This window comes from Hyperolius riggenbachi, chromosome 1 (genome assembly GCF_040937935.1).
Source record: "Hyperolius riggenbachi isolate aHypRig1 chromosome 1, aHypRig1.pri, whole genome shotgun sequence".
Lineage (NCBI taxonomy): Eukaryota > Metazoa > Chordata > Amphibia > Anura > Hyperoliidae > Hyperolius > Hyperolius riggenbachi.
In genome coordinates, this window is record NC_090646.1 from 76,075,777 (window position 1) to 76,103,628 (window position 27,852).

The window sequence follows — 27,852 nt, forward strand, 5'->3', positions numbered from 1 at the left end:
TTAAAGGGCATTTTATTGATCAGATGTGAAATATCACCGAGGAGAAAACTTAGGAGAAAAAGGGTCCAATGACCCTTATTCAAATCACTTTTTGTCCAAAGTTTTCTCCCAGGAGATCATTTTTAACCTCTGTTTAACTTTTTAGCACTCTGTAATTGAAAAGGTAAAATAAAAAAAATAAAAATATAGGTGAAGAGGTACTGTCAAAGCATTTCCTTGGTTGCTGGTGTCTTATGAGGCATTCCACTGATTACGTGTGAAAATGTGAGAAAACATTGGAGAGAATGTAAATTGAATAATGGACTATGAGTAAAGCTCGGTTTCCACTTCTGTAGAAAATTTAGCCATTGGGTCCATTCTCTACAACTCCGCTAAACACAGGACATAGATCCTACTGTTAAAAATAGGATCTGCTTCCACTTGTTAGTTTCAATAACTTTCTTGAAATCTTTACTATAGTCTGCATACCACCAAACAACTGAAATGATTTAAAAAATCCAGCTCAGAATTGCTGGATCACATATGTGCTCTGGACTTAGAGCCTTGTTAAATATCAGGTCCTTATTCAATACAGTATAACTTTTCTCTGAGTTTTCTGAAAGGAGATGTTTTCTCCTCTTATCTTCTACAACATACCCGATCAGCCGCCAGTAGGTGAAAATGTTCTAACACACCGGTAAGAAATGTAACATTAAACTTAAAACAAACTTAAGTTGAAATAACAAAAAAACAGATACTTACCTAAAGAGAACCCGAGGTGGGTGTGAAGAATGTTATCTGCATACAGAGGCTGGATCTGCCTATACAGCCCAGCCTCTGTTGCTATCCCAAACCCCCCTAAGGTCCCCCTGCACTCTGCAATTCCTCATAAATCACAGCCACGCTGCTGACAAACAGCTTGTCAGAGCTGGCTGTGTTTATCTCTATAGTGTCAGTCTGCTGCTCTCCCCGCCTCCTGCAGAACTCCAGTCCCCGCCTGCATCCCTTCCCTCCCTGCTGATTGGAGGGAAGGGACGGGGGCAGGGACCGGAGCTATGCAGGAGGCAGGGGAGCAGCTGAGACTGACACTACAGATGTAAACACAGCCTCACAGCACGGCTGTGATTTATGAGGGATTGCAGAGTGCAGGGGGACCTTAGTGGGGTTTGGGATAGCAACAGAGGCTGGGCTGTATAGGCAGATCCAGCCTCTGTATGCAGATAACATTCTTTAAACACACCTCGGGTTCTCTTTAAGGAGAAGGAAGCCTCCTCAATCCAACTGCCACTGGGTGGGCCCCTCTTCTACTTTGTGGCCGCAGTCCCCTCACAACGGCAGTAGCATGGAGCCGTACGCGGGCTGGTACATGGCGTGGAGCGCAGCCATGAGAACATATCCAGCAAGCTCTTGTCGGATATGTACAAAGGGTCCTTGCATGGCATAGGTGGGATCGAGGAGGACATGGAACACCTCTGGACTAACCTCTACCTAGGTATGTATCTGTTTTTGTTTTTTTATTTCACCTCAGGTTTACATTAAAAGGAAATTGCAGTTAAAGGGTTAAGAAGGTAGCCATATTTATTTCCTTTTAAACAATACCATTTGCTAGCTGTCCAGCTTATCTTCTGCCTCTATTACTTTTAGCCATAGATCCTGAACAAGCATATGCAGATCAGATGTTTCTAACAAAAATCTTACAATCTTACAAGATTAGCTGCATGCTTCTTTTAGGTGTGTGGTTCAGAAATTCCCTCAGCCAAAGAGATCAGCAGGACTTCCAGAAAACTGGTATTGTTTAAAAGGAAATAAATATGTCAGGTTCCATATACCTCTTGCTTTAGGCTCCCTTTAACCCAGGGATGTCAAACCGGTCCTACAAGGGCTGAGGTCCTCACCCATTTTTGACACCGCTCAAATTAATTGATGGGTCTGAATCAGGAATGGTGTGGTCCATCAGGTAGAACACGATCCTCTCTTTTCCAGTCCATCCTAAACACTGGCATGGATCTGGCCCTCCCGGCCTGGAGTCCGACGCCTGAGCTTTAAGATAATCTGACACAGCTTACTTTGCGTTTTAAGTTGCTGGGGAAGGAAAAGGTGTTTTATTGATAACGTTTTAAATATCTCCTGTGAGAGAACATTGGAGGAGAATTTACTAAATCAGGGCTGATATCACATGTGTTAAAAAAGCAAAAATACATGTTCATTATTAGCAGTGATTATAGCAATATACAGGTGAAACTCGAAACATTACAATATCATGCAAAAGTCCATTTATATCAGTAATTCAATTGAAAGGTGAAACTAATATATGAAATAGGAACTCTTTGCAGGTGTTTTTGATTAATTAGCTGGTTATAGTCTGACCCTTTGAGCCTAGAATATTGACATTTTTCACAATATTCTAATGGTCTGAGATTTTGATTTTGGGGTCTTCATAAGCTGTAAGCCATAAGCATCAAGATTATAACAACTAAAGGCTTGAAATATGTCGCTTTGCAGGTGATGAGTCTATTTCATATACTAAGGTGGCCATACACATATTACATTTTGAAAAAAAATGAAAAATCTAAGATTTTGATCTATTAGATTATTTTATTAACCCTACCTTGCACTATTCAATTTTCAAAGCAATCAACCTGATTTTTCCAACACATCCAATCAGATTTTTATTTTTAAAAAAAATGAATGTTCAATTGTTTTTTATCAATAAAAAAGCTTATTTTCGATTTCTTCTCTATTCAATTGTTTTGGTCAAATAAATGGGAGAAGAATCTATTTGATTGTGCCGTGTATGGGCAGCTTTAGTTTCACATTTTAAGTTGAATACTGAAATAAATGGACTTTTGCACAATATTGTAATTTTTCAATTTTCACCTGCAAAATATTAAAGTGCATGGGGTCTTTTCCTTTTAACAGAGTGTCACTTTTGGGAAGCCTCTTCACATAACCTTTTTGGCCTTTAATGTGAAGCAGTGCGTGTAAGCCCCCATTAGTCTTCCTAGGAAACACGACAGAGAATTCATAGTGAATCATAGTGGCTGATGATGGAGGAGTCAGGGATTCCATCCATGTAGGAGTCAGAAACAAACAGATCCCCCAGTACTAGTTCTGCCCACACCGGTGACTAACATCGATCTCCCCGCTCTCACTTTCCCGAGCATCAAACAATCACATCGCAACAAAGTAACCAAAATACACTTAGGTAAACCCGCCGTCAATAAATTCAGTTAATTTGTTCTTTTTACCTTTGTGCTTTAGTATTAATCGCTGGGGTTGTCCCCCTAAATAGATGGCTAAGTCTAGTATTCAATAAAATGCACATTGCAGTCTTGAAATATTGTTTAACGCAATATATATAACATTTTTTACTCAGTTCTTATCAGTTTAAATGTTCTATATTTTTTAATGAAACATCATCTGATTTTTCAAAACAGATCCTAAAAGTAGATGACTGTAGGTATTTGAGGACATTAGCATAAGAGTTGATGACTCTCATATGGAAATTTGGGCGCCTGCAGTATTAGCAGACAATTTTAGCGCTGCTATTGGCACTAACCAACCGAGCCCCAAGCAGAAATTTAGGGGCCATGTAAAATGTATCGCTTATATGATGATCATGGTAATTTTGCAAATAAACACACGTACCTGTAAATGGTAATATCTGTCTTTCAGCACCGCATAGGGTTGACTTAGTAACAGTGTACTTGGCGAGGGAGCAGGAGGACTTCAGGGGCTGGAAGAAGCCCCATGTAAGTAACTAGGCAATTTGTTTTTCACTTAAGGGTCCCTTTAAAATTATAATATTCAAAAATAAGTTTTGGCCTTCACTGGGTGGCCTGAAAACAGAAGTATCCGGCTATATCGGACACACAAATTTCTTAGCGCCTTTATTTTGCCTACGCCTCTCATAAAGGGTTTGATTAGAGCCAAATAAAATACAGTATAACAATTTAACTTTTTTTTAGCTTCATCAATTTAATTAGCAAATTTGAGGCTGGAGTCACAGTGGTCAGTTGCATACCCATGCGTTATAATGTCGGTGAACTGTAATGGAGACTGGACATAGACTTTAAGGCCCTGTTCACAGTGGGCAGTTGCGTTGTAGAATAATTCTGAATGTCCTGTTCACAGTAATGGATTGCAAGTAACTCGCTGCCTGCAGGCTTTGCATTAAAGGCTATGTCAAGTCTTCACTGCAGTTCATCACCACTTTGAAGGAGAAATTTGATGTTTCAGGTTCATACTTCTTGCCTTTTTGCTACACATCTGGTTGCTAATTGCTCTATGGCTTCAAAACTTGAAATTCTGAAGGATCCATAAAAGGACTAGATAACTGGCCAGTTTATCCAACGTTGTGTTACCATAAATGCGTCTTGGGACTTTTACCCTTTTTTCATGCTAACCCTACATGTGCAAAAGGTTGTGGTCTTTTTAATAATTTTTAGCTTATAGCTTACAGCTTGTGGATATTGGTAAATAAAAGTAACTTTTTTCATTTTTCTAGATATATGTTTTCTTCCCTTTCTTTAGTTTTTTGTTATTATTGGCGATAGGTCTCAGACCTAGTGAAGTATATGACCTTTATTAATTTATAGGACCTAGACGTGTTTAATTTTCTTCACTGCAGTTTACACACATTTTAACGTGTGCATTATGCAACTGACCACTGTGAACCTAGCCTAATACAAAGCCCGCCTGCAGCGAGATAGAATAACGCTATCAGTAACAACGCAGTTCTATGAACAGCCCCATAGGCTTGGTTCACAGTGCTCAGTTGCGTTTCAGAAAAATCAGCATGTCAACTTACTGCCCATACAGTTCTATGGGCCTGTTCACAGTAACTGATCGCGTTATTCTAACTTGCTGCATGCAGGCTTTGCATTAAAGTTTATGTCCAGTCTCCATTGAAGTTCACACACATTTTAACACGTGAGTTATGCAAATGACCACTGTGAATCCAGCCATAGAGTTATAAGGGCAGTGAGTTGACATTGAGAATTATTCTGCAATGCAACTAATCATTAAGCTAGGCTTAAAAAGAAACAAAAGTTGCATAACACACTCTCTAGCAGGAATTATAACTTTATTGTGAAGCCAATAAATGCAATAAGCCCAACCTATTTAAAAAATGATATTGGATAAAACCAGGACAGGAACTGTAGTGCTAGACTAGTTACATAAAATAAAATAAAAAATCCATCAGTGAAAATATTATTATCACAATGAAGAAGCAGGTCTCCGGCACTATGCAGTTTAATAAGTAGATACAATCAGCATGCAACCAAGCAAAAGTGTACAAAGCAATGTTTAAAAAGTCCAAGCAAATGCTGGTGAGTAACTTATCTGATAATATGGTGTGCGGCTGTACTGGGATCAGATGGAGGTGCAGTGTGTCTGTGGTGCAATATTAGTATCCCTTTATAATGGACTATGCCAAGAACCTAACTTGAAAATCCAAGTTACTTCATGCTTTGCAATGTAATTCTGTAGATCACGACCTCTAGATCCCAATGTGTATTTTTTTCCATCCCGAACTAAAAGGTGAATCTCTTTTAAATTTTGTTTGGGAACCAGGATGTACGGTTGCAGTGCGCACATGTGTAACTGGTGCAGGTTGCAGTGCGCACATGTGTAACTGGCGCAAGTTGCAGTGCACATACGTGTAACTGGCTCAGGTTGCAGTGCGCACATGTGTAACTGGCGCAGGTTGCAGTGCACACATGTGTACTGTAAATGGCGCAGGTTGCAGTGGGCACATGTGTAAATGGCGCAGGTTGCAGTGCACACACATGTAACTGGCGCAGGTTGCAGTGCACACATGTGTAACTGGCGCAGGTTGCAGTGCACATACGTTTAAATGGCGCAGGTTGCAGTGCGCACATGTGTACTGTAAATGGTGCAGGTTGCAGTGCGTACACGTGTAACTGGCTCAGGTTGCAGTGCACACATGTGTACTGTAAATGGTGCAGGTTGCAGTGCACACACATGTAACTGGCGCAGGTTGCAGTGCACACATGTGTAACTGGCGCAGGTTGCAGTACACACATGTGTAAATGGCGCAGGTTGCAGTGCGCACATGTGTAAATGGCGCAGGTTGCAGTACACACGTGTAAATGGCGCAGGTTATACAGTAAAACCCCCATCATCTGGTACCAATGGGGCTCGGCAGATGCCGGATAAGTGTGGTTTCTGGTTGCTTGAGAATCAATGTTAAAAATAGGCCTAGTTAAAACATTACTGTACCACACACTGTATAATTACCATAAACTCTCTAAAAGGCCTCTTGCACTCTAGATGTGATTCCGATTTTTTTATATGATCCAATTTTTCATTCTGATTAAAAAACGTAGCAGCATGCAGTACTTTTATTAATCGGAATCAAAAATCGGATTGTATAAAAAATTGGAATCGCATGTAGTGTGCAAGAGGCCTTAACGTTGAAATTTAATTAAAAACAAATGAAGACAAAAGACACTCTTAACATAATGTAACAGAGGTCTATTACTGTATAAAGAGGTGTAAAAGTAGATTTATGCATCCTGCATGACCAGGGCTTTTGTTTCTGGCTGCTTGAGACTTCTGGTTAACTGAATTCTGGATAACGGGGTTTTACTGTAAATACAAAAATGAAAGAAAAACATACATACTGGTTAGTCTTTCTGCCGCTGGTGTCAGCTGCGATTTTGCACCTCAGATGGCCAAGACAGTGCACAGATTTAGTCCAATCGTCTGATTGTAGTCCGCTCTGTGAAGGATGACCCACCTTGCAGCCTACTGGACTTAAACATCTTCTGCTACTATATATTCAAACTAAAAGAGCGCTGGTGAATATGTTCTAATAACTTTATTTCTATGTATATACACACATTGCATTTAAAAAAGTTTACCTAAAACAATATAAATTCTTCAACCACTACCCCACATACAAACCACACCACACATACATATGTGGGAGCTATGCGATGTTCTAAAAAATGTATATATGCAAAAAAAATTATATACAGATATATATAAAAGTACGTGCATGCACGTGTGTGCCAGGTTTTTTGTAAAGAGCTTGTGGGTAAAAATCAATGGTTGATTCCACTATCACTTTTCCAATTGTATACGAACAAACTGTGCATATGGAAAGAGACAACCAGCCAAGAGCTTACGATATGGGGATCCCTGTCCCTTAAGGTTGTGAACATCTGTTCCTCAGTATTACTCCATATTACTCACTCCTTCCAGATGATGGTGCAGTCTATCGTCCTGGCCTCACGCCTCCGCTGATATGCGGATTGTAGCCGCAACTGTGCGTCCAGCGGTACCAGCGCAATACCTCGCGGACAAGCGATGTTCCTCCGTACGTTCTTCCGGGTGTGACGTCACTCACCCGGCTTCTTACAATTCTCGCGATGGTTCGGCTTGCCCTGGAATCTTTTCCACTGAGAGAGGAAGTATACACGCTGTGCGTTCCACTTTGGTTTTTCCGGACACTATAGCGTGAATGTGTTTACAGTAACACACAGGAGTAAACACATTCACGCTATAGTGTCCGGAAAAACCAAAGTGGAACGCACAGCGTGTATACTTCCTCTCTCAGTGGAAAAGATTCCAGGGCAAGCCGAACCATCGCGAGAATTGTAAGAAGCCGGGTGAGTGACGTCACACCCGGAAGAACGTACGGAGGAACATCGCTTGTCCGCGAGGTATTGCGCTGGTACCGCTGGACGCACAGTTGCGGCTACAATCCGCATATCAGCGGAGGCGTGAGGCCAGGACGATAGACTGCACCATCATCTGGAAGGAGTGAGTAATATGGAGTAATACTGAGGAACAGATGTTCACAACCTTAAGGGACAGGGATCCCCATATCGTAAGCTCTTGGCTGGTTGTCTCTTTCCATATGCACAGTTTGTTCGTATACAATTGGAAAAGTGATAGTGGAATCAACCATTGATTTTTACCCACAAGCTCTTTACAAAAAACCTGGCACACACGTGCATGCACGTACTTTTATATATATCTGTATATAATTTTTTTTGCATATATACATTTTTTAGAACATCGCATAGCTCCCACGTATGTATGTGTGGTGTGGTTTGTATGTGGGGTAGTGGTTGAAGAATTTATATTGTTTTAGGTAAACTTTTTTAAATGCAATGTGTGTATATACATAGAAATAAAGTTATTAGAACATATTCACCAGCGCTCTTTTAGTTTGAATATATAGTGCTTGAATTTACCAGTGGGTCAGGGGGCTCATCACTGGATTAAAGTAGCTGCAGGTGGGAGGATTGTGGAATAATTGAATTACGTCAGGCAGCGCCATCTAGTTCATTTAAATATCTTCTGCTACTAATAACCTCGGGAGGGGGAAGCCTCAGGGTCCCAATGAGGCTCCCCACGCCGTCCTCCGTCCCTCGGGGGTCTCGCTGCAGTCCTCCTCCGAACAGCGTCGATGTAAATATTTACCTTCCCGGCTCCTGCACAGGCGCTGTGGCGGCTCTTGGCTCCGAAATAGGCGGAAATACCCGTTCGCTGTCGGGTCTGCTCTACTGCGCAGGCACAAGTCTCTGGCGCCTGCGTAGTAGAGTGGACCCGACTGAGATCGGGTATTTCAGTCTACTTCGGAGCCGAAAGCCGCAACAGCTCCCCCGCTGGAGCCTGGAAAGGTAAATATTGAACAGACTGTCAGGTCAGTCAGGCCGCTGTTCGGAGGGCTGCAGCGAGACCCCCCGTGTGACAGAGGACGGCGTGGGAAGCCTCATTGGGACCCTGAGGCTTCCCCCTCCCAAAATGAGTACCCCCCAGGGGAACTTTTTGATGTTACAGTGTCTCCAGAAAGCCCCAGAAAGCAAGAAAATACTCCAAATAAAATTGGTAGTACATTTTCATCTACTTTTTTGGTACTTTTTTTAATTGCAAAGTGCTGAAAAGTTTTTTTAAAGAGAAGCTAAAAATGTATCTCCTAGTAGAAAACTCAGGAGAAAAGGTTCATTGCTTATAGGCCCTTGGCCCTTATTCAATTCACTTTTTCTTCTAAGTTTTCTTCTAGCGGATATTTTCACACTTTATCAATAAAATCCCTTTTAAGCCAGTCTCTAGTGGCAGACATCTTCCCCGCCAATTGTTACATGGCGGCACAGTTATAAAAAATGAAAAAGTCTGCACTTAATTCTCCTTCATAGGATTTTTTGTGTTTTTACAGTCAGCATTTTTTTCTATTCTTTTGCAGCTGTTTTATGTCTTTATACTTCACACTCTGGCAACACGTTTTTAGTCTTTTTTTTGTTTTATGTTTGGGAACAAAGCCTCTTATGACCCACATTGATTTATATCTGTCAACATAGAAGACACCATTTGTGGCACAGAAAGAGGACCTACCTACGATATCACACAGAGCACAGTTAACGGCATATGAAAGTAGCAATTGTATCCTTTGTTACCCTAGAAAGAGTTCTCTTAAACTCATGAACTGCATTTTATGCATGTCAGATGGGTGCTCTCCTAGGTGATATTTTCACACCTTAAAAATAAAATGCCTTTTAAAGGGAACCAGAGAGTTCCCTTTTCATGTATTTTACCATATATATCAGGGAACATTATAGAAAACACCTACCCTGTTCTCTGTTTCATTATTTACTGTTCAGATTGCTTCTTACAGCCCTGATAAAATCCCCGACTGAGCATTCAGTCTGACTTTGTTCAGGAATCTTTATAGCTGAGTCTGTCTTCTGTGCTGTCTTCTCAAGCCCAAGCCTGCCCCCTTGTGGCTCTGCTCAGGAATCATTATAGCTGAGTCATTATAGCAAAGCCAGACTGAATGCTCAGTCAGGGATTTTATCTGGGCTGATAAGAAGCAATCTGAACAGTAAATAATGAAACAGAGTGCAGGGTATGTGTTTTCTCTAATGTTCCCACTGATGTATATGGTAAAATACATCAGGATGCTTCGTCTCTGGTTCACTTTAAGGCACCAGCAAGCAAAATAATTAATTTTGACAGAAAACTTTCACCTACTTTTTGGTACGTTTACAAATGCTGAGTGCGGAAAAATTATTTTACGCAGACAATGAAAAATTATCTCCTAGGAGAAACGTGAAATAAATAAGGGCCCTTATGAGGTATTGTAGAGTACATTCCTTGATGGGTCAGAGATGTTTTGGCAGTACATTGGGGACCTACGCAATATTAGCCAGATGGTTACATATCCTTTCTAAGAAAAATTTGAGAACCCCCAATACTTTATTACTATTTCATGGAGACATAAAATAAAATGAGCTGAAATTTGTAAAGTGATTTTCTCCTGTCAGACTCAAAGTAGGCAGCTAAGAAGAGCACTGCCCATGTGCATCATTTTAAAGGGGAACTTCAGCCTAAACAAACATACTGTCATTAAGTTATATTAGTTATGTTAATTAAAATAGATAGGTAATATAATCTCTTACCCACCCTGTTTTAAAAGAACAGGCTAATGTTTGTGATGTCATTGGGGCAGCCATCTTTTTCATGGGGGCAGCCATCTTTTTAGGTTGAAAGGAGGTGACAGGGAGCATGAGACACAGTTCCAACTGTCCTGTGTCCTGATCACCCCTTCCAGCTGCACGCACTAGGCTTCAAATCTCAAATTCAAAATGTAAAAAAACAAATTTGTGCCAAAACCGCAGAAGGAGAACAACATCAGAAATCCCATCATGCTTTGCACAGCATCAGCTGCACAGCATCAGGGGAAAAAATGCCAGGGCAGTTTTCTTCTGTTCAGCTAAAAATGAGGCTTGGGTAAGAAAAACACAGTTCTGATGCTGTGAAACTGTTAAAGAAACACCAAGCCTTTTCAGTGCTGCTGAGTAGATTTTTAGTCTGGAGATTCACTTTAAGTAAGTTACTTTGGTTATCTGTGCATCCCAGTCATATTCAGTTGTTCCCTTCTATAGTCTAGAGACAATGTCTTGGGGGAGAAACCAATTAACCTACCAGTATGCCGTGATGTAACTACAATTCATGGGGCCTCCTCAATGTCCACACCTCTTCCTTTGCCTCTCCTTGGTGACCTTCTTACAAGGGTCATAAAACAAGTGTGACCATCATTATCTTTATATCCATAACGAGTGTGGACACAAAAACACCAGATTTAGAGTTTGGTACCCCGTATCAGAGGAAGCAAAGGTTAGTAGTTGAAGCCCCCCACAGCTCTGGGCCCCCCTAGGGTCGCAGGGGCTGATTCCATATAGTTATGCCCCTGCTAGTATGCTTTTGGGATGTGGAACAACATACAAACTCATAAGTTAGAAGAGAGAAGTTAGAACTTCTGGTGTTGACCTGAGGTGTGTAAAGGCACAAAAGCACTCAAGAAAGGATTTATAACACATAGTTGTCAGCACTTTGTGATATTTACACTAAATACAACATTGAAGTAACCCAAATAATATAAACAGAGCATATGAAGAAATACTACTTAGATGACTTAAAGTTAAAAATGCATGTCTAAATTTCCTTTAGTTCCCGAGAGAACTTAGAGTGAGGTCCGGAGCATCCTTATTGATCAAAGAAAACATCCATCACAATTAACCATTTCAGCCCATGGGGATTTTTCACCTTATGCATCAGAGCAATTTTCACCTCCCATTCATTCGCTAATAACTTTATTACTACTTATCACAATTTATTGGTCTATATCTTGTTTTTTCCGCCACTAATTAGGCTTTCTTTGGGTGGTACATTTTGCTAAGAATTTTTTTTTTTATAAATGCATTTTAACAGGATTAATAAGAAAAAAAATTCATAATTTCTCAGTTTTCGGCCATTATAGCTTTAAAATAATCCACGCTACCATAATTAAAATTATGTAATGTATCTGCACGTTTGTCTTGGTTATGACACCATTTAAATTTTGTCCCTATCACAATGTATGGCGCCAATATTTTATTTGGAAATAAAGGTGCATTTTTTCCGTTTTGCGTCCATCACTATTTACAAGCTTATAATTTAAAAAATGTTTGTAGTATACCCCCTTCAAATGCATATTTAAAAAGTTAAGACCCTTAGGTAACTATTTATGTCTTTTTTTTTTATGTAAATTTTTTTTTCCATTAAAAATTGTATTTGGGTAATATTTTGGTGTGGGAAATAAACAGTTAATTTTTAATGTTATTATATGTGTAAATTGTAATGTAAAAAATATGTAGATGTAGTTTTACTATTTGGCCACAAGGTGGCCACCTTGAATGTTTTTCCCCTCCTTGTGCTTCTCGCTAAGCGGAAGTACAAGGGGGGTGCGGAAATTTTTCCGGGCAGAAAAACTGAAGCCGCTTGTAAGAGTGCTTCGGTTTTTCTGCTGGGGAGACGGATCGGTGATTGGGAACCATGTTCCCGTTCACTGATCCTAGGGCTACCGGGGGATGGCACGGGGGCGCGCCCGCGATCACACGTGAGAGCGCAGCACCGCAGCAGAGCGGCCGCCCGGACGTGAGCTTCACGTCCGGCGGCAGATAATCGTTAAAGGACACCTGAAGTGAGAGGCATATGGTTGCCTGGTAGTCCTGTTGATCTTTTATGCATCAGTAGTGTCTGAATTACACACCTGAAACAAGCATGTATCTAATCCAGTCAGAGGACCTGTTCTGCATACTTGTTGAGGGTCTATGACTAAAAGTATTAGAGTAGAGGATTAGCAGGACTGCCAAGCAACTTGCATTTTTCAAAAGGAAATAAATATGGCAGCCTCCACATTCCTCTCATTTCAGTTGTCCTGTAAGGACCACCAGTAGGGCTAGAAATGGCACATTTAGTAACTAATTTTCATATACAGTATATTTCTCCAGTCATATCCCTGGTACTAAACAACCTTTGTCGTGCAGTTTTGATTGGAGATAACCATTAATCAGGTACTTCATCATCATATGTTCTGTTTACATTGCTCAGGTTCACTTGATTTACGTTGAGGGAGAATGGCGAGTGTTACAAAACCCCATTATATTTTATGTGCACAGGTCGAGTTCATAAAGTTTAGCAGGTGTTACGCAAACTGCATGATATGTGTTATGCAAATACTTGTAAAATGATGACTTCAAGCCACTTAAAATACTGTTGCCTTCAAACCTACCTCTGCTCATTTTAGTAGACCCCTTAGTAATGGAGACATATGGGACCCCTGGTCTGTATAGTTTATGCTAAACGGTAGTTAGTAGTAGATTGTCACACAATGTAATGCTCCTGACTGTCTGGCCTGCAGCTAGTACCCAGGTGTTGGGTCCACTCCTGCAGTATTCTTGTCTTCTGGAGTTTGGAATATTGTGTAGGGATGGTCGGAAATGTCGATTTCTGCCAATGCCGATTATTGATTCTATGGATTTCCGCTTTCCATCTCCGATTTCCGATGAGTCTTTTTGTAGTCATTTTGTGTGTTCACTGATTGGCCAAATACTTTCAAGGAAGAGAGAAAGCAACAGCAGTTGGCACATGCAATCTATAGAAAACTTTATTGTTCCGGCCACATATCAAAAATAGGTTTAATAACAGAGGTACATAGATCTTTTCCTACCCGTTTCCTGCTGAGCTGTGGGGTGAGGTGGGAGCGGTGAGCTGCCTGACAGCTGTTTCGCTCTCCTAAGCGTCTTCTGAGGCTCTGCGCAGGAAACGGGTAGGAAAAGATCTATGTATCTGTTTTTAAACCTATTTTTGATATGTGGCCGGAACAATAAAGTTTTCTATAGATTGCATGTGCCAACTGCTGTTGCTTTCTCTCTTCATGGAACAATACTTGCTTGTGTGAGGATAGTTAGAGCATGCAATCTGAGCCACACATAAACCCGTTTTTTTAGTCTTGTGATCCACATACTCAAGACCTGTGCCGTTGGGGAAGACTGTAGTGCCTGTACTCTATATATTTTCTCTATTTGTCCAAATACTTCCAAGTTGACTCTGCATTCTGTGACTAGTCCAATGCATCTGAGTTCTGTGGTTGAGCTATAATAGCCAAGTTGTGTGATGCAGTATTTCTGCAGAAATGCGATTTCCGATGAGTCTCTTTTTGGTCATTTTTTTTTCATTCCCTGATTGGCCAAATACTTCCGAGTTTACTCTGCAGTCTCTGATTGGTCCAATGCTTCTGTAATTGGGCTAAAATGACGTAGTTGCAGTTATTCGGTTTTTCTGCATAAATCCGATTGCTTTCATCTCTGCAGAATCCGAACGAGCATCCCTAATTGTGTCATCATGCTATCGAAGTAAAGCAATGTTGTGTTTTGTTTTATATTCTGTGGAAAACTGAAAAACTTTTATAAAAAGAAAGTAGAAAACAGAAAAAAACATGTATATTACCTTCTCTCCAGGGGCATAACTACAGGGGAACAGAGCCTGCAACCACAGGGGGGGCCAAAGCTGTGAGGGAGCTCCAACTACTAACCTTCCCTTCATCCAATAAAGGAGTCCTTCTTTCAGATCAGGTTTTCTTGTAGGGATGGTCGGAAATGCCAATTTCCGATTTCGCGGAAAATCCGCATTCTGCCATTGCCAATTATCGCTACTGCTACCGATTCCACTTTCCGCTACCAATTTCCGCATTCCGATGTGGATTTCCGCCGAAAATCGTGGAAATTTCCGCCGACTTTAACATCAATTTTCTCAAAAACTATAAGGTATTTTTTAATACTTTTTTTCCATCTTGTTCACAAGATTGTGTTTAACAAACCCTGAATATTTGGTGTTTCTAGGACTTATGGAGGCTTTGCTATTAACCGCTAAAGTTGGTTGATTTTTACTGTAATGTAAAAAGCAGAAAATCCGCATTATCCGATATGCGGTAATTTTAAGCCAATCAGAAGACTCAGAATGAATAAGCCAATCAGAGAATGCGGAAATTTCCACCTTAATCCCCATTCTTTGATTTATTTATTCCGAGTCTTCCGATTGGCTTAAAATTACCGCATATCGGATAAAGCAGATTTTCTGCATTTTACACTACAGTAAAAATCTGCCGACTTTAGCGGTTAATAGCAAAGCCTCCATAAGACCTAGAAACACCAAATTGTCAGGGTTTATTAAACAGAATCTTGTGAACAAGATGAAAAATAAAGTTTTCAAAAAGACCTTATAGTTTTTGAGGAAATCGATGTTAAAGTCGGCAGAAATTTCCGCAATTTCCGATCGGAAATGCGGAAATTGCATTTCCGCAGAATCCGAATGAGCATCCCTATTTTCTTGTGGCTACACTTGTTATGGGTGTGAAGATTATGATGGCCACACTTATTTTATGTCCCTTTTTGAAGATGGTCCTCCAGGCTGTGAGGGTCACCAGGGTAGACAAGGGAAAAGGTGTGAACATTGGGGAGCCCATATAATGTTTTTCTAGGGGGCTCTATGTTGTGTAGATACACCACTGCTTCTTTCTATAGGTAATCCTGTTATAGCATTCCTTTCTCTTTCTTACAGGTAACCCTTCATATAATGTGATCTTAACCCAGACTCCGGGTTCTGTAACTCAGCTGGTGTCAAAAGAAATGAACATAACTTGCAATGTGAAGGGAGAGACCTTAGACAGGCTACGGCCCTGCTGGTGCAAGCGGAAGGAGGAAGATGGGAAGCTGGAATTCATTGTGTGTACTACAGGGGCCAAGGGTGACTTAAAGTTTTATGATGACAACCAGAGTAAATTCTCAATGAAGACAAACACTTTCCCAGCTTCTATTACCCTGATGATAAAAGATCTTCAGTTTTCGGACAGTGGAACCTATTTCTGCATAGTGGAGAAGACCCCGATGTACATATATGGAAATGGAACAAAGCTAAGAGTTGGTAAGTTATAGTTATTGTCAACTCCGGCTGGGTTACAAGTGGAGTCACTAGAATTATCCCTAGTCTGCTTTTAAAGTGTAACTGTCGGGCATAAAATCAAAAATCAATTCTTTATTTTTATCTGGTAAACAAGTAATAAGGATGCTAACCAGGCAATCCAAAAGTTAAAATCACTATTACTTTTCTTGTTAAATGATCATTCCCCAGTTTGCCTGACTCTTATTTGGTACACACAAAGGAAGTTGTAGGGCATGGGCAGTGCTCTACTTCCCCCAGACTTAACTAATGCAGCCTGATTGGCTGAAGCCTCTTTCCCTCCTATTTTCCCCTCCCACACCTCTGTTCCTCTCTGATTGGCCAATATTTCTCATGCTGAGACAATGCACTTTCTATGGTGAAGGGCAGGCAAATCAGGCAGAGGAGACTAAGGGAGGAAATTACATCAGGATTGGCTTCAAAATAGCCACAGTTAAAATGGGAAATGTTAAGAGTGCTTTTCTCTTTTTTTACTGTAGAAAAATCACTAAAATCAAAACGTGGGCAGTGCAATACATATGTTATGTAAGTAGAGCAAGTATTTATCTACTTATATATGTGTTGTTGTTTTTTTCTGAGATAGTATGCCTGACAGCTCCTCTTTAACAAATGTCTGTGAGTTGTCTCCTGGTGGTTACTCATCTTCATCAGTTAAAAAAATCTGGAGTAGCAATAATGCTCTTGGTACAGAACAGCAAACTGCTCTCAATACTCTGAAAGGGGCAGATTTCTAAAGCTAGTTCGGTACTTATCCGTTAGCCGGGCGCATCCTCTAGGTGGCGATAATTACTATTCCCCCTCCAGGCCGCCATGGATAGTAGGGAAAGATGTAACTCTGGTGGAGTTTTGTCGCCACCTAGAGGATGCGCCCGGCTAACGGATAAGTACCGCTAGTTCTAATTTTGAGCTGAACACTGTAATCTAGCAGATAAGGCGACCAACTCCATATATGGCTGATCAGCAATTTTGCAATGATTGGTGTACAGACACACTACTTGGCTCCCAGCTGAGCTGTGTGTTCTGCTCTATGGAGAGAAGAGGGGGTATGTTCCAGTGGCGTAGCACAGCTGGAACTTCCTTTGATCCTTCCTTGCTCTCCTGGGAAACAAGTGACCTTGGGTAAAATGATCTGTACAGGCAGGTCTCTCATGACATTGAGGCACTGCACAAACTATAGACTTCCCGCTGAAATGATCAAGAATGACTGTTTCAGACAAGGAAAAACGAACGTGTCTAAAGTACATTATGGTTTCCTTCTTAAAACTGGACCCTAGTCTAACCTATGCCGTTAGAACAGATCCCTAATCTAACCCATGTGCCACATAGAACGCAAGAACATAGTTCAGTATTGCACATTACTTTTGATCAGGGACGGATCTAGGGGGGGGGGGGGGCAGACGGGTCTCTTGCCCCAGGCGCAGTTTGTTGAATTGTTAAAAAGGCAGCAAAATTTGGATGGGGAATGGCAGTTTAGGCACCAAAACCTGACCTTTAGGCACCAAAACCTGACCTTTTGGCGCCTAAAGGTCGCAGTTTAGGCGCCAAAACCTGACCTTTAGGCAAAACATGACCTTGCCCCAGGCGAAAATTGGTCTAGATCCGTCCCTGCTTTTGATGAAATGGAACAAGCACACCATGCATCTAATAGTTTAGCAACAACTCTGCCACTTACACCATTTATTTAAAAAAAGGGGGAGTCATGCTCTGATACGTTAGTAAAGCCCCTAAAAATAAATGTACTATGTAAGTAGATCTGGAAACTTAGGCATGGATTTGTTCCTGACCACAAATACTCTTGAAATGATCTCAAGTGATCATTTCAGGCAACCTAAGCTGCAATTGTGTACGGTTTAATCACCACCAGCTGTCCAGATTCAGAGCAGATGAAGTTCTGAAAGCAGTGTTGGCTTTTAGTGATAATTAAAAAAAAAAAAAAGAGTTTTGCTAGTTAGGAGAATGTTTTGATCATCACTGCTGGCTTAAGGAGGCCTTTAAAGAGGAACTGTAGTGAAAACAACATAATGAAGAAAAATGCTTAACTTTTTACAATATTCATTTTAAGATTCTTTAGTCAATGTTTGGCCATTCTAAGATCTTTCCTTTCCCTGATTTACATTCTGAAATGTATCACTGGTGGTGACATCTTTAGTCCTGCCAGGTGATCTGTATAGAATATTTGTTTACTGAGAGGTCTACACATAGAGGGAGATACTGCTTGCTTAGCAGTGGCAAAAACCGTCATTTCCTAAAATGCAACAAGGGTCACAGACAGAAAACTGTCAGGACCTTGGTCATGACATCACACTGTGGGAGGGGTTTCACCAAAATATCAGCCATGCAGACTGCCCCCCCCCCCCTTCAGTAGCTGGTCTTCATCAATCCTTGGTTAAAGTTCCTCTTTTAAGTATTATTAATGATTTTTTCCACTTACAGCACATTTGCAGGTATGCATTTCCGTTCACAGTGTAATGTCCCTACCATAATCACAGTCTAATGTCCCTACCTCAGTCTAGAGGCAATTTAGGGGAAGACAAACAACCTACCAGTATGTTTTTGTGGGAGAAGGGAGCTGGAGTAAATCTGTGCAAACATGGGGAGAACATACCATACAAACCCCATGTAGACTTGCTCCTGGTTGAGAATCGAACCTGGGAGTTAAGCAGTGCAAAGTAAGAGACCTACCCACTGTACCCGGATTTACATTACAGGAGCCTATAGGCACAGATGTCCTGGCACACTAGACTTTGCCCTCCATGAACCAGTTTTTACCTCCCCCTACTTTCCCTGCCTGTCATAAATAGCTACAGGTGGCGTTTAGCATTAGGTAGCCAGAAGTACCTTCACTATTAAGTAGTTAGGGGTGCCCCTGACCGCAGGGAGATCTCATCAGTGGAGTGCCAAGAGCAGGGTGTGTAACCTCTCATTTACACACTGTTCAGGACTCTGCATAGGGGAGGAGGGAGGAGGCGTTTGGGGAGTGGAGTGAGCCGCCTTTCCATCATCAGATGCCTGTAGGCACGTGCCTACAGTGCCTTATGGTAAATCCAGCCCTGCGACTGTACACCACTGAAATAAGTTGAAGCTGCAAACAGTATATTAATTCAATATCATTGTTCGTCACAATTATGTTTTTATCACTTCGATATAATTTATATATTTTACTTCTATGCAGTTGAAACTCTTCCTACAACTGTCCCGCCACCAACAACAAAACCACCATGCACATGCAAGAAACCGAAAACGTCCAAGCGGCCACAACCAGGTAAGTGGTGGACCCTGTGGCTTGGACTTACAGTTGTCTTTCCATATACAGAACCATAATTATGTTTTAGATCCCCAGGCGATGCTCCAGATATGCTAAATATTTTTATTTTTTTACAGGTCCGGCCTGTAGCCCTGTAATCTGGGCTCCCATATCGGGATTCGCTGTTATCCTCCTAATAGGGCTGTATTTCCTCGTATCCCAAACCTATCGTAAGTAAATATGTAATATACATTACATATATAAAACATGGTATGTGTGTATGGAAATATTATTATGATGGGTTTCTATAGGGCCAGTGCATACAGCAGGACCAAGGGGGAAACAGAGGTGGAAGATGTACTGTTAATACAAACAACAGTTTTACAAACAATGAAGGGTATATGAGTAGTTAGAAACTAAACAGCATGCTTAGTACAATGTACAGATAGTGAGATAATAACTGTCAAAGAGAGAGGAAGGGAGCTAATGGGAACATGAAAAAAAAACAACCAAACAGATACTTACCTAAGAAGAAGGAAGGCTCTGGGTCCTATAGAGCCTTGCCGCTCCTATCACAGTCCCCGCGTTCCAGCGATGTCACCTTGTTTGAATCCCCCACCGGAGGAGGCTTCAGAAGTCTTCAGGGGCCTGAGTGCTCCCAAAAACAGTATCAGAAAGGAGGAATCCGCACAACAGTCTTCAGGAACAAAGCAGCAAGTTTATTGTCCCATTACACACACATGCAATAAAGATCTGACCAAATGGCCGACAATCGTTTCGGGGCCCCTTTGTCAAGGCATAGGACAGAAAAAAACATGTACTGGTAAAACAGGCGGCTCTGTACATGCACATGTGTGAATGTGCGAGAGAGCATGCTAGCGCAGGTGGTGTGCAGAGCCGCCAGTCTTCGGGATCACCTGGGCTCCCAAAGACTTCCGAATCCTACTTCGGTGGCAAAGAGCAGTACCGTACTGCTACGGGGGCCGGGGGTGACCGTGCTGGAACGAGCGATCCGTGAGAGAAACGAGAAGGCCCAGTGCCTTCCCTCTCCTTAGGTAAGTATCTGTTTGTTTGTTATTCAGGTTCCCATTAGCTTTTAAATTGCCCTTCCTTCCCCTCTCTTTGTTCCTAACTTCCCTTCATTGTTTGTAAAACTGTTGTTTGTATATATCTTCATTCCACCTCTGTTTCATCTAGAACTTGAGTCAAAACTTTGCCTGGAGTTGCAATAAACTAGAGTGACCATACGTCCCAGATTACCTGGGACGGGTCCCAGATTCGGGGTCCCCTGTCCCAGGCTGGCTTGGGTCCCAGGAAAAGTCCCACTTTTAGATGCAGGACGTCCCAGCTGCGGGAGTATGTGACATCAGTGTTCCGTCCTCGGCCCACCGCCGCCCTGCTCTGCCCTGCTGCTACTGCTCTCCTCCCTCCCTGTCTTCTGCCTGCATTGAATTGGCTAACAACTGGATTCCTGTCGCAGTCTGCCCCGCCCCCCGCTGTTTAAAGGGAACCTAAACTGAGAGGGGTATGGATTTTTCTTTTAAACAATACCAGTTGCCTGGCAGCCTTGTTGCTCTCTATGGCTGCAGAAGTGGCTGAATGACACACCTGAAACAAGCATGCAGCTAATCCAGTCTGACTTCAGTCAGAGCTAGAGTGACCAGACGTCCCGGATTGCCCGGGACACGTCCCGGATTCGGGGTCCGCTGTCCCAGGCTTAATGAGGTCCCGGGAAACGTCCCGCTTTCAGCAGCGGGACGTCCCGGCCTCGGGACTCTGGCCACTCTCTCCTCAATGAACTGGCAGCGGCGTCTATAGACGCCGTGCCAGTTCATTGCCCGCAGCCCCGCTCCAGCCTCGTCTTCCGGTGTCTGTTTCCGACACCGGCAGGCGAGCAGGGCTACGGCAAGATGGCTGCCGAAGCCCTGTACTGGAGACCTATTTGTGTCACTAGTACAGGGCTTCGGGCGCCATCTTGCCGTAGCCCTGTCAGCGCGGGAGAGAAGAGCAGGAGGAGGAAGACGGTCCTGGGACGGAGCAGCGCGCCAGAGGCCGGACACTTCTGCCAGGTGAGTAAATGCTTTCTTTTCCAGGTGAAATGTTTGCCCGCATTGTTTCTTTTCCAGGTTAAATGTTTGCCCGCATTGTTTCTTTTCCAGGTGAAATGTTTGCCCGCATTGTTTCTTTTCCAGGTGAAATGTTTGCCCGCATTGTTTCTTTTCCAGGTGAAATGTTTGCCCGCATTGTTTCTTTTCTGGTGAAATGTTTGCCCGCATTGTTTCTTTTCCAGGTGAAATGTTTGCCCGCATTGTTTCTTTTCCAGGTGAAATGTTTGCCCGCATTGTTTCTTTTCTGGCGAAATGTTTGCCCGCAGTGCGTTTCTTTTCTGGCGAAATGTTTGCCCGCATTGCGTTTCTTTTCTGGTGAAATGTTTGGCCGCAGTGCGTTTCTTTTCTGGTGAAATGTTTGCCCGCAGTGCGTTTCTTTTCTGGTGAAATGTTTGGCCGCAGTGCGTTTCTTTTCTGGTGAAATGTTTGGCCGCAGTGCGTTTCTTTTCTGGTGAAATGTTTGCCCGCAGTGCGTTTATTTTGTACTGACATGTTGCCCGCATTGCGTTTATTTTGTACTGACATGTTTGCCCGCATTGCATTTATTTTATACTGACATGTTGCCTATTGCGTTTATTTTCTGGTGTCCGGGGTAACTGTTACTGCATTTATTATTTAATGGTCATAGATGGCTATGTTTGCTGCTTTGTGGTTACGGTATACTATTAGCATCACACAGTTTCTGCACACCCATGATACAAAGTCTCGTTTGTCCACATCATGGCGTAAACACTGCTTTCTTATGCCTCGCTGTTACATCATTACGTTAGCTCCGCCCATACAATGTCATGGCCACGCCCATTTTTCGGCGCGGCGCGCTGCGCGCGCCGCAGCCGCCCTCCCCCAGTCTTCGCCGCTGCGTGCTCCTCACTCCTTCCCACTTTTCGCCGCGGCGATCACCAGACCCTGAATTACATCACTAGGAGGAGGAATAGTGTTTAACGCCGCCATGGATTTGAGTGGCAGCAGGGTGAGCAGTCATTCGGCTCACCCTGTGTCCAGCTCACCGGCAGTGCGACCATACACAACATAAATGGAACATTCCAGTTTGGTAGAGAAAAGCTAAGTAAGTGCACTAAGGGCCTTTACACACCAAAATGCATCATGTTGCATTAAATCACATTGAAACTGATGCACTAACACAATCCAACTTTTTTCCATAGCAATGCATATTTTTCTCTATTTGCAGCCCTCATCTACTGCATTGGGAGGCGACAAAATGGTGCATTGTGACCCAATGCACAGTTGCCGTGCGTTATGCATCAGCGTGCGTCATAACGCACTAATATCAACCAATGGCAGTGCAACTAGTTTGCCTGAAAATAATGTGATTTTTTTATCACTGTGCCCATTGGCCCTTTGTGGAGCTTGCACCTTTTAAGGGGCAAGTGAGTATATATAGAGGGGACATTGCCATCCAAAATTGATCAGCCATGTGTTGTGCCGCATGCTACTTTTTGGGACTTTGTTGCAGTGTGATTTATTTATTTTTACCGCTGCTGTAACGCAAGGGCCCTAAGACTTCAATATAATGCAACCAAAAATATAATTTGCATTGGCATAGCATGAGTAACCAATGTGCACACTCACTCACTTAACATTGTGTGCGTCACTGCACTTTCAGCATGCACTGCATGTTCTGCGGTGTGACAACAGAATTTGCATCGCAGCGTAAGTGTGAGCTGTTCATAGAATTTGAGGCTAGGTGTACAGTGGTCAGTTGCATAATGGTGTACAGTGGTCAGTTGCATAATGGTGTACAGTGGTCAGTTGCATAATGGTGTACAGTGGTCAGTTGCATAATGCTTGCCTTAACATGTGCGTGAACTTTACTGGGCTTAGACTTTACTACAAAGCCTGCATGCAGCAAGTTAGAATAATGCGATGGGTTACAACGCTGCAATATGAACAACCCCATAGATTTGTATGGGCAGTGAGTTGTCTCGCAGAATTAGTCTGCCATGGAACTGAGCACTGTGAACCTGGCCTGAGACTGGATTCAAACTTAGGCTAGGTTCACAATGCTCAGTTGCGTTGCAGAAAAATTCTGCTTGTCAACTTACTGCCCATACAAATCTATGGGCCTGTTCACAGTAATAGATCACTTTATTCTAACTCGCTGCATGCAGGCTTTACATTAAAGTCTATGTCCCGTCTCAATTGCAGTTCACACACATTTTAATACATACGTTATGCAACTGACCACTGTGAATCCAGCCTTAGATGCGTTGTGTTGAGTTACGTTGAGTTGCTTTGTGTTGTGTCCCATTAAAAAAAGCTGCTGCAATGCAACATGTCACAACTCAACACAATGGGATTGATTCACTATACAAATAGTGTGCCTTATCAGAGTTAACATGCCTTATCAGAGTTAGCACACCTTATCAAAATTAACATGCCTTATCAGAGTCAACATACCTTATCAGAGTAACACAGCATGTGCTACGGACTTATGCCTGCTAATTGGCAATGAGGAGAGCTCCACTCGTCCTGCCCTGAGCCCCTGTGGGTCCAATCACTTTAAAGGACATTATCGCTGCACTTTGATTGGCCCAATAGGCTGCCTGTCAAGTTTCCTGTCAAGCGACAGGCAGCCTATTGGGCCAATCAAAGTGCAGCGATAATGTCCTTTAAAGTGATTGGACCCACAGGGGCTCAGGGCAGGACGAGTGGAGCTCTCGTCATTGCCAATTAGCAGACATAATTTTGTAGCACTCGCTATGCTACTCTGATATGGCACGTTAAATCTGAAAAGGCACAATAACTCTGATAAGGCATGTTAGCTCTGATAAGGCACGCTAAGCGTGCAGTAAGGGGAGCTACTGTATAGTGATAGTGAATCAACCCCGAGGATCTTCAGTTAGCATCTGTGATCACATCATTAACTTCCAGCTTGTAATAAGATCAGTTGTTTTAATTTATTTTTTTAGGCCCTGTTCACTGTGGGCAGTTGCGTTGCAGAATAATTCTGTATGTCAACTCACAGCCCATACAGTTCTATGGGGCTCCTCACAGTACTGATAACAATAGCTGCTTATGTTATCCTCACTTGCTGCATGCAGGCTTTGTATTATAGTCTATGTCCAATCTCCATTGCAGTTCACACTCGTTATAACATGTGTGTTATGCAACTGACCACTGTGAAATCATTTTTTTTCTATCCATTGGATTTAAAAAAAAAAAAAAAAAACACTTTATGCCTTTACTGCAAACACAACAGTGCCCCCAGTGGTGTAACTACTGCTGGGACTCCACAAGAGTACGGTGTGAAGTAGGCTGAATGTATGGGACCTCCTAAAAGATTTATTTGAAGGGCCCCAGAAATTGCCATTAAAGAGGAACTCCATTGAAAATAATGTAATAAAAAAGTGCTTCATTTTTACAATAATTATGTATAAATGATTTAGTCAGTGTTTGCTCATTGTAAAATCTTTAAAATCCCTGATTTACATTCTGACATTCATTACATGGTGACATCTTTACTGTTGGCAGGTGATGTCGCTGCTGCATGCTTTTTTGGCAGTTGGAAACAGCTGTAAACAGCTATTTCCCACAATGCAGCAAGGTTCACAGACAAGAAACTGCCAAGAGTAGTACTCAGAATTTCTTTGTGGGAGGGGGTTCACCACAATATCAGCCATACAGCGCCCCCTGATGGTCTGTTTGTGAAAAGGAATAGATTTCTCATGTAAAAGGGGGTATCAGCTACTGATTGGGATAAAGTTCAATTCTTGGTCGGAGTTTCTCTTTAAGTGTCCTTTCTGTTATGATGTACTGATTATTTTTTATCCTCCTTTGTAGGTGTGTACAGGCGGACGCACATGTACTTCAGAAAGATGTAAGTGTGTTTATTTGTTTGTGGTAGTAACGTGTTGTGAGATCGGTGTGATAGTGTTCGGTGTAACCACATCAAGCTGCATGGCAGCAACATGACTTATCATCAATATGCTGCGGGAGGCGAGAATCCTGATTAGATCTGCTTCTTGTGTTTCATTTAGATTCAGATAAATTATATGGTGTTTCCCAGACTCACAGATTGTGAGTGTCTGTGTAGATACACTAAACAAAATTACGATATAAGGAACTGGATGTGTAGTATGGATGATGAATAGAACATTAGTAGCAAAAAAAAGTCTCTTATTTTATTTTCAGTTATATAACTCTTTTTTTTAATAACATTGCATCATGCTGTCATATTTTCAGTTTACAAACCACGCTCTGTACTTTAAGCTATAAAACAAAGCAGAAATAATGATCATTTGAACGTTCCAACTGTAAAACCTTATCTCAAGCTGTATTTCACTGTTTCTTGGCTGTTTAAAGTGAACCAGAGTTAAAAATAAACGAATGAGATAATCAATTGGATTTGTCCTTCTACTCCTCAAAAAAGGTTGTTTTAGATATCTCAGGGTTTTATTTTATGTATAAACATTTGTAAAGCAGATTTAATGTTCTATAGTCTCTGCTCAATTGCAGTGTCTCAAGAGTCCCAGAGTGAGAACTATTGACCTTTTTATCTTTTCCTCTCACAGTAAAAAGCCCAGATACAGTGGCTTGCAAAAGTATTCGGCCCCCTTGAAGTTTTCCACATTTTGTCATATTACTGCCACAAACATGAATCAATTTTATTGGAATTTCACATGAAAGACCAATACAAAGTGGTGTACACGTGAGGAGTGGAATGAAAATCATACATGATTCCAAACATTTTTTACAAATAAATAACTGCAATGTGGTGTGTGCATAATTATTCAGCCCCTTTTGGTATGAGTGCAGTCAGTTGCCCATAGATATTGCCTGATGAGTGCTAATGACTAAATAGAGTGCACATGTGTGTAATCTAATGTCAGTACAAATACAGCTGCTGTTTGATGGGCTCAGAGGTTGTCTAAGAGAATATTGGTAGCAACAACACTGTGAAGTCCAAACAACACACCAGACAGGTCAGGGATAACGTTCTTGATAAATTTAAAGCAGGCTTAGGCTACAAAAAGATTTCCAAAGCCTTGAACATCCCACGGAGCACTGTTCAAGCGATCATTCAGAAATGGAAGGAGTATGGCACAACTGTAAACCTACCAAGACAAGGCCGTCCACCTAAACTCACAGGCCAAACAAGGAGAGCGCTGATCAGAAATGCAATCAAGAGGCCCATGGTGACTCTGGACGAGCTGCAGAGATCTACAGCTCAGGTGGGAGACTCTGTCCATAGGACAACTATTAGTTGTACACTGCACAAAGTTGGCCTTTATGGAAGAGTGGCAAGATGAAAGCCATTGTTAACAGAAAAGCATAAGAAGTCCCGTTTACAGTTTGTCACAAGCCATGTGGGGGACACAGCAAACATGTGGAAGAAGGCTCTCTGGTCAGATGAGACCAAAATGGAACTTTTTGGCCAAAATGCAAAACGTTATGTGTGGCAGAAAACTAACACTGCACATCACTCTGAACACACCATCCCCACTGCCAAATATGGTGGTGGCAGCATCATGCACTGGGGGTGCTTCTCTTCAGCAGGGACAGGGAAGCTGGTCAGAGTTGGATGGAGCCAAATACAGGGCAATCTTGGAAGAAAACCTCTTGGAGTCTGCAAAAGACTTGAGACTGGGGCGGAGGTTCACCTTCCAGCAGGACAACGACTCTAAACATAAAGCCAGGGCAACAATGGAATGGTTTAAAACAAAACATATCCATGTGTTAGAATGGCCCAGTCAAAGTCCAGATCTAAATCCAATCGAGAATCTGTGGCAAGATCTGAAAACTGCTGTTCACAAACACTGTCCATCTAATCTGACTGAGCTGGAGCTGTTTTGCAAAGAAGAATGGGCAAGGAATTCAGTCTCTAGATGTGCAAAGCTGGTAGAGACATACCCTAAAAGACTGGCAGCTGTAATTGCAACAAAAGGTGGTTCTACAAAGTATTGACTCAGGGGGCTGAATAATTACGCACACCCCACTTTGCAGTTATTTATTTGTAAAAAATGTTTGGAATGATGTATGATTTTCATTCCAATTCTCACATGTACACCACTTTGTATTGGTGTTTCATGTGGAATTCCAATAAAATTGATTCATGTTTGTGGCAGTAATGTGACAAAATGTGGAAAACTTCAAGGGGGCCTAATACTTTTGCAAGCCACTGTATCTGCTTAGGAAAGTGTTTTATAGCTTTATATCAGTGAGCCGACTGAGTCCTGACTGAAGAAAAATTGTCAGTTCCATGGCTCATTATAAACTCTTTCAGGCAGGAAAAAAAGAAAAGGAGCACAGCATGTAACAGCCTGTATGCTTCCCACTGTATATACACATGTCTATTTCATCATGTCACATGTCATCTCTGGTACACTTTAAGTGCTTCAGAAAACACTGTAGCGGACCCATGTTGAGTCACAGAGATCAGAGAAGCTCTTTTTCCATAGATAACACCTGAAGTTTCTTAACTCTTCCTGTACTGGAAAACAATTTGAGACTCTTTTCTTTGCTACTAATATTCAATTTCTTAGTAGTACTACATGTACAATTCATTATCTCACAAGTTTATTTTAGATCAGTGCACAAATGTCTATTCTCATCTCAGCCAAAACCCCATCATAAAAATGGTACATAGTAACTGCAGGCTAAAGGTTTACCCCTCCTCTTTACAGCTATGTTCCCGTAGGAGACAGTCATGTGACCTCTGTGATTTTCCGCCCAATGCCACGTTTT

At 41.9% G+C, this 27,852-nt stretch overlaps 1 protein-coding gene across 1 annotated transcript in view; it reads left to right on the forward strand.

The window, feature by feature from the left end:
* The window catches only part of CD8B (CD8 subunit beta), a 50,085-nt gene that overhangs the window by 13,945 nt on the left and 8,288 nt on the right, over positions 1-27,852 (forward strand). Inside the window, exons 2-5 of the mRNA XM_068275260.1 lie at positions 15,397-15,759; positions 18,968-19,057; positions 19,177-19,269; positions 24,949-24,985. Of these exons, the coding sequence (XP_068131361.1) occupies positions 15,397-15,759; positions 18,968-19,057; positions 19,177-19,269; positions 24,949-24,985 (583 nt within the window). The remainder of the gene's footprint in view (positions 1-15,396; positions 15,760-18,967; positions 19,058-19,176; positions 19,270-24,948; positions 24,986-27,852) is intronic.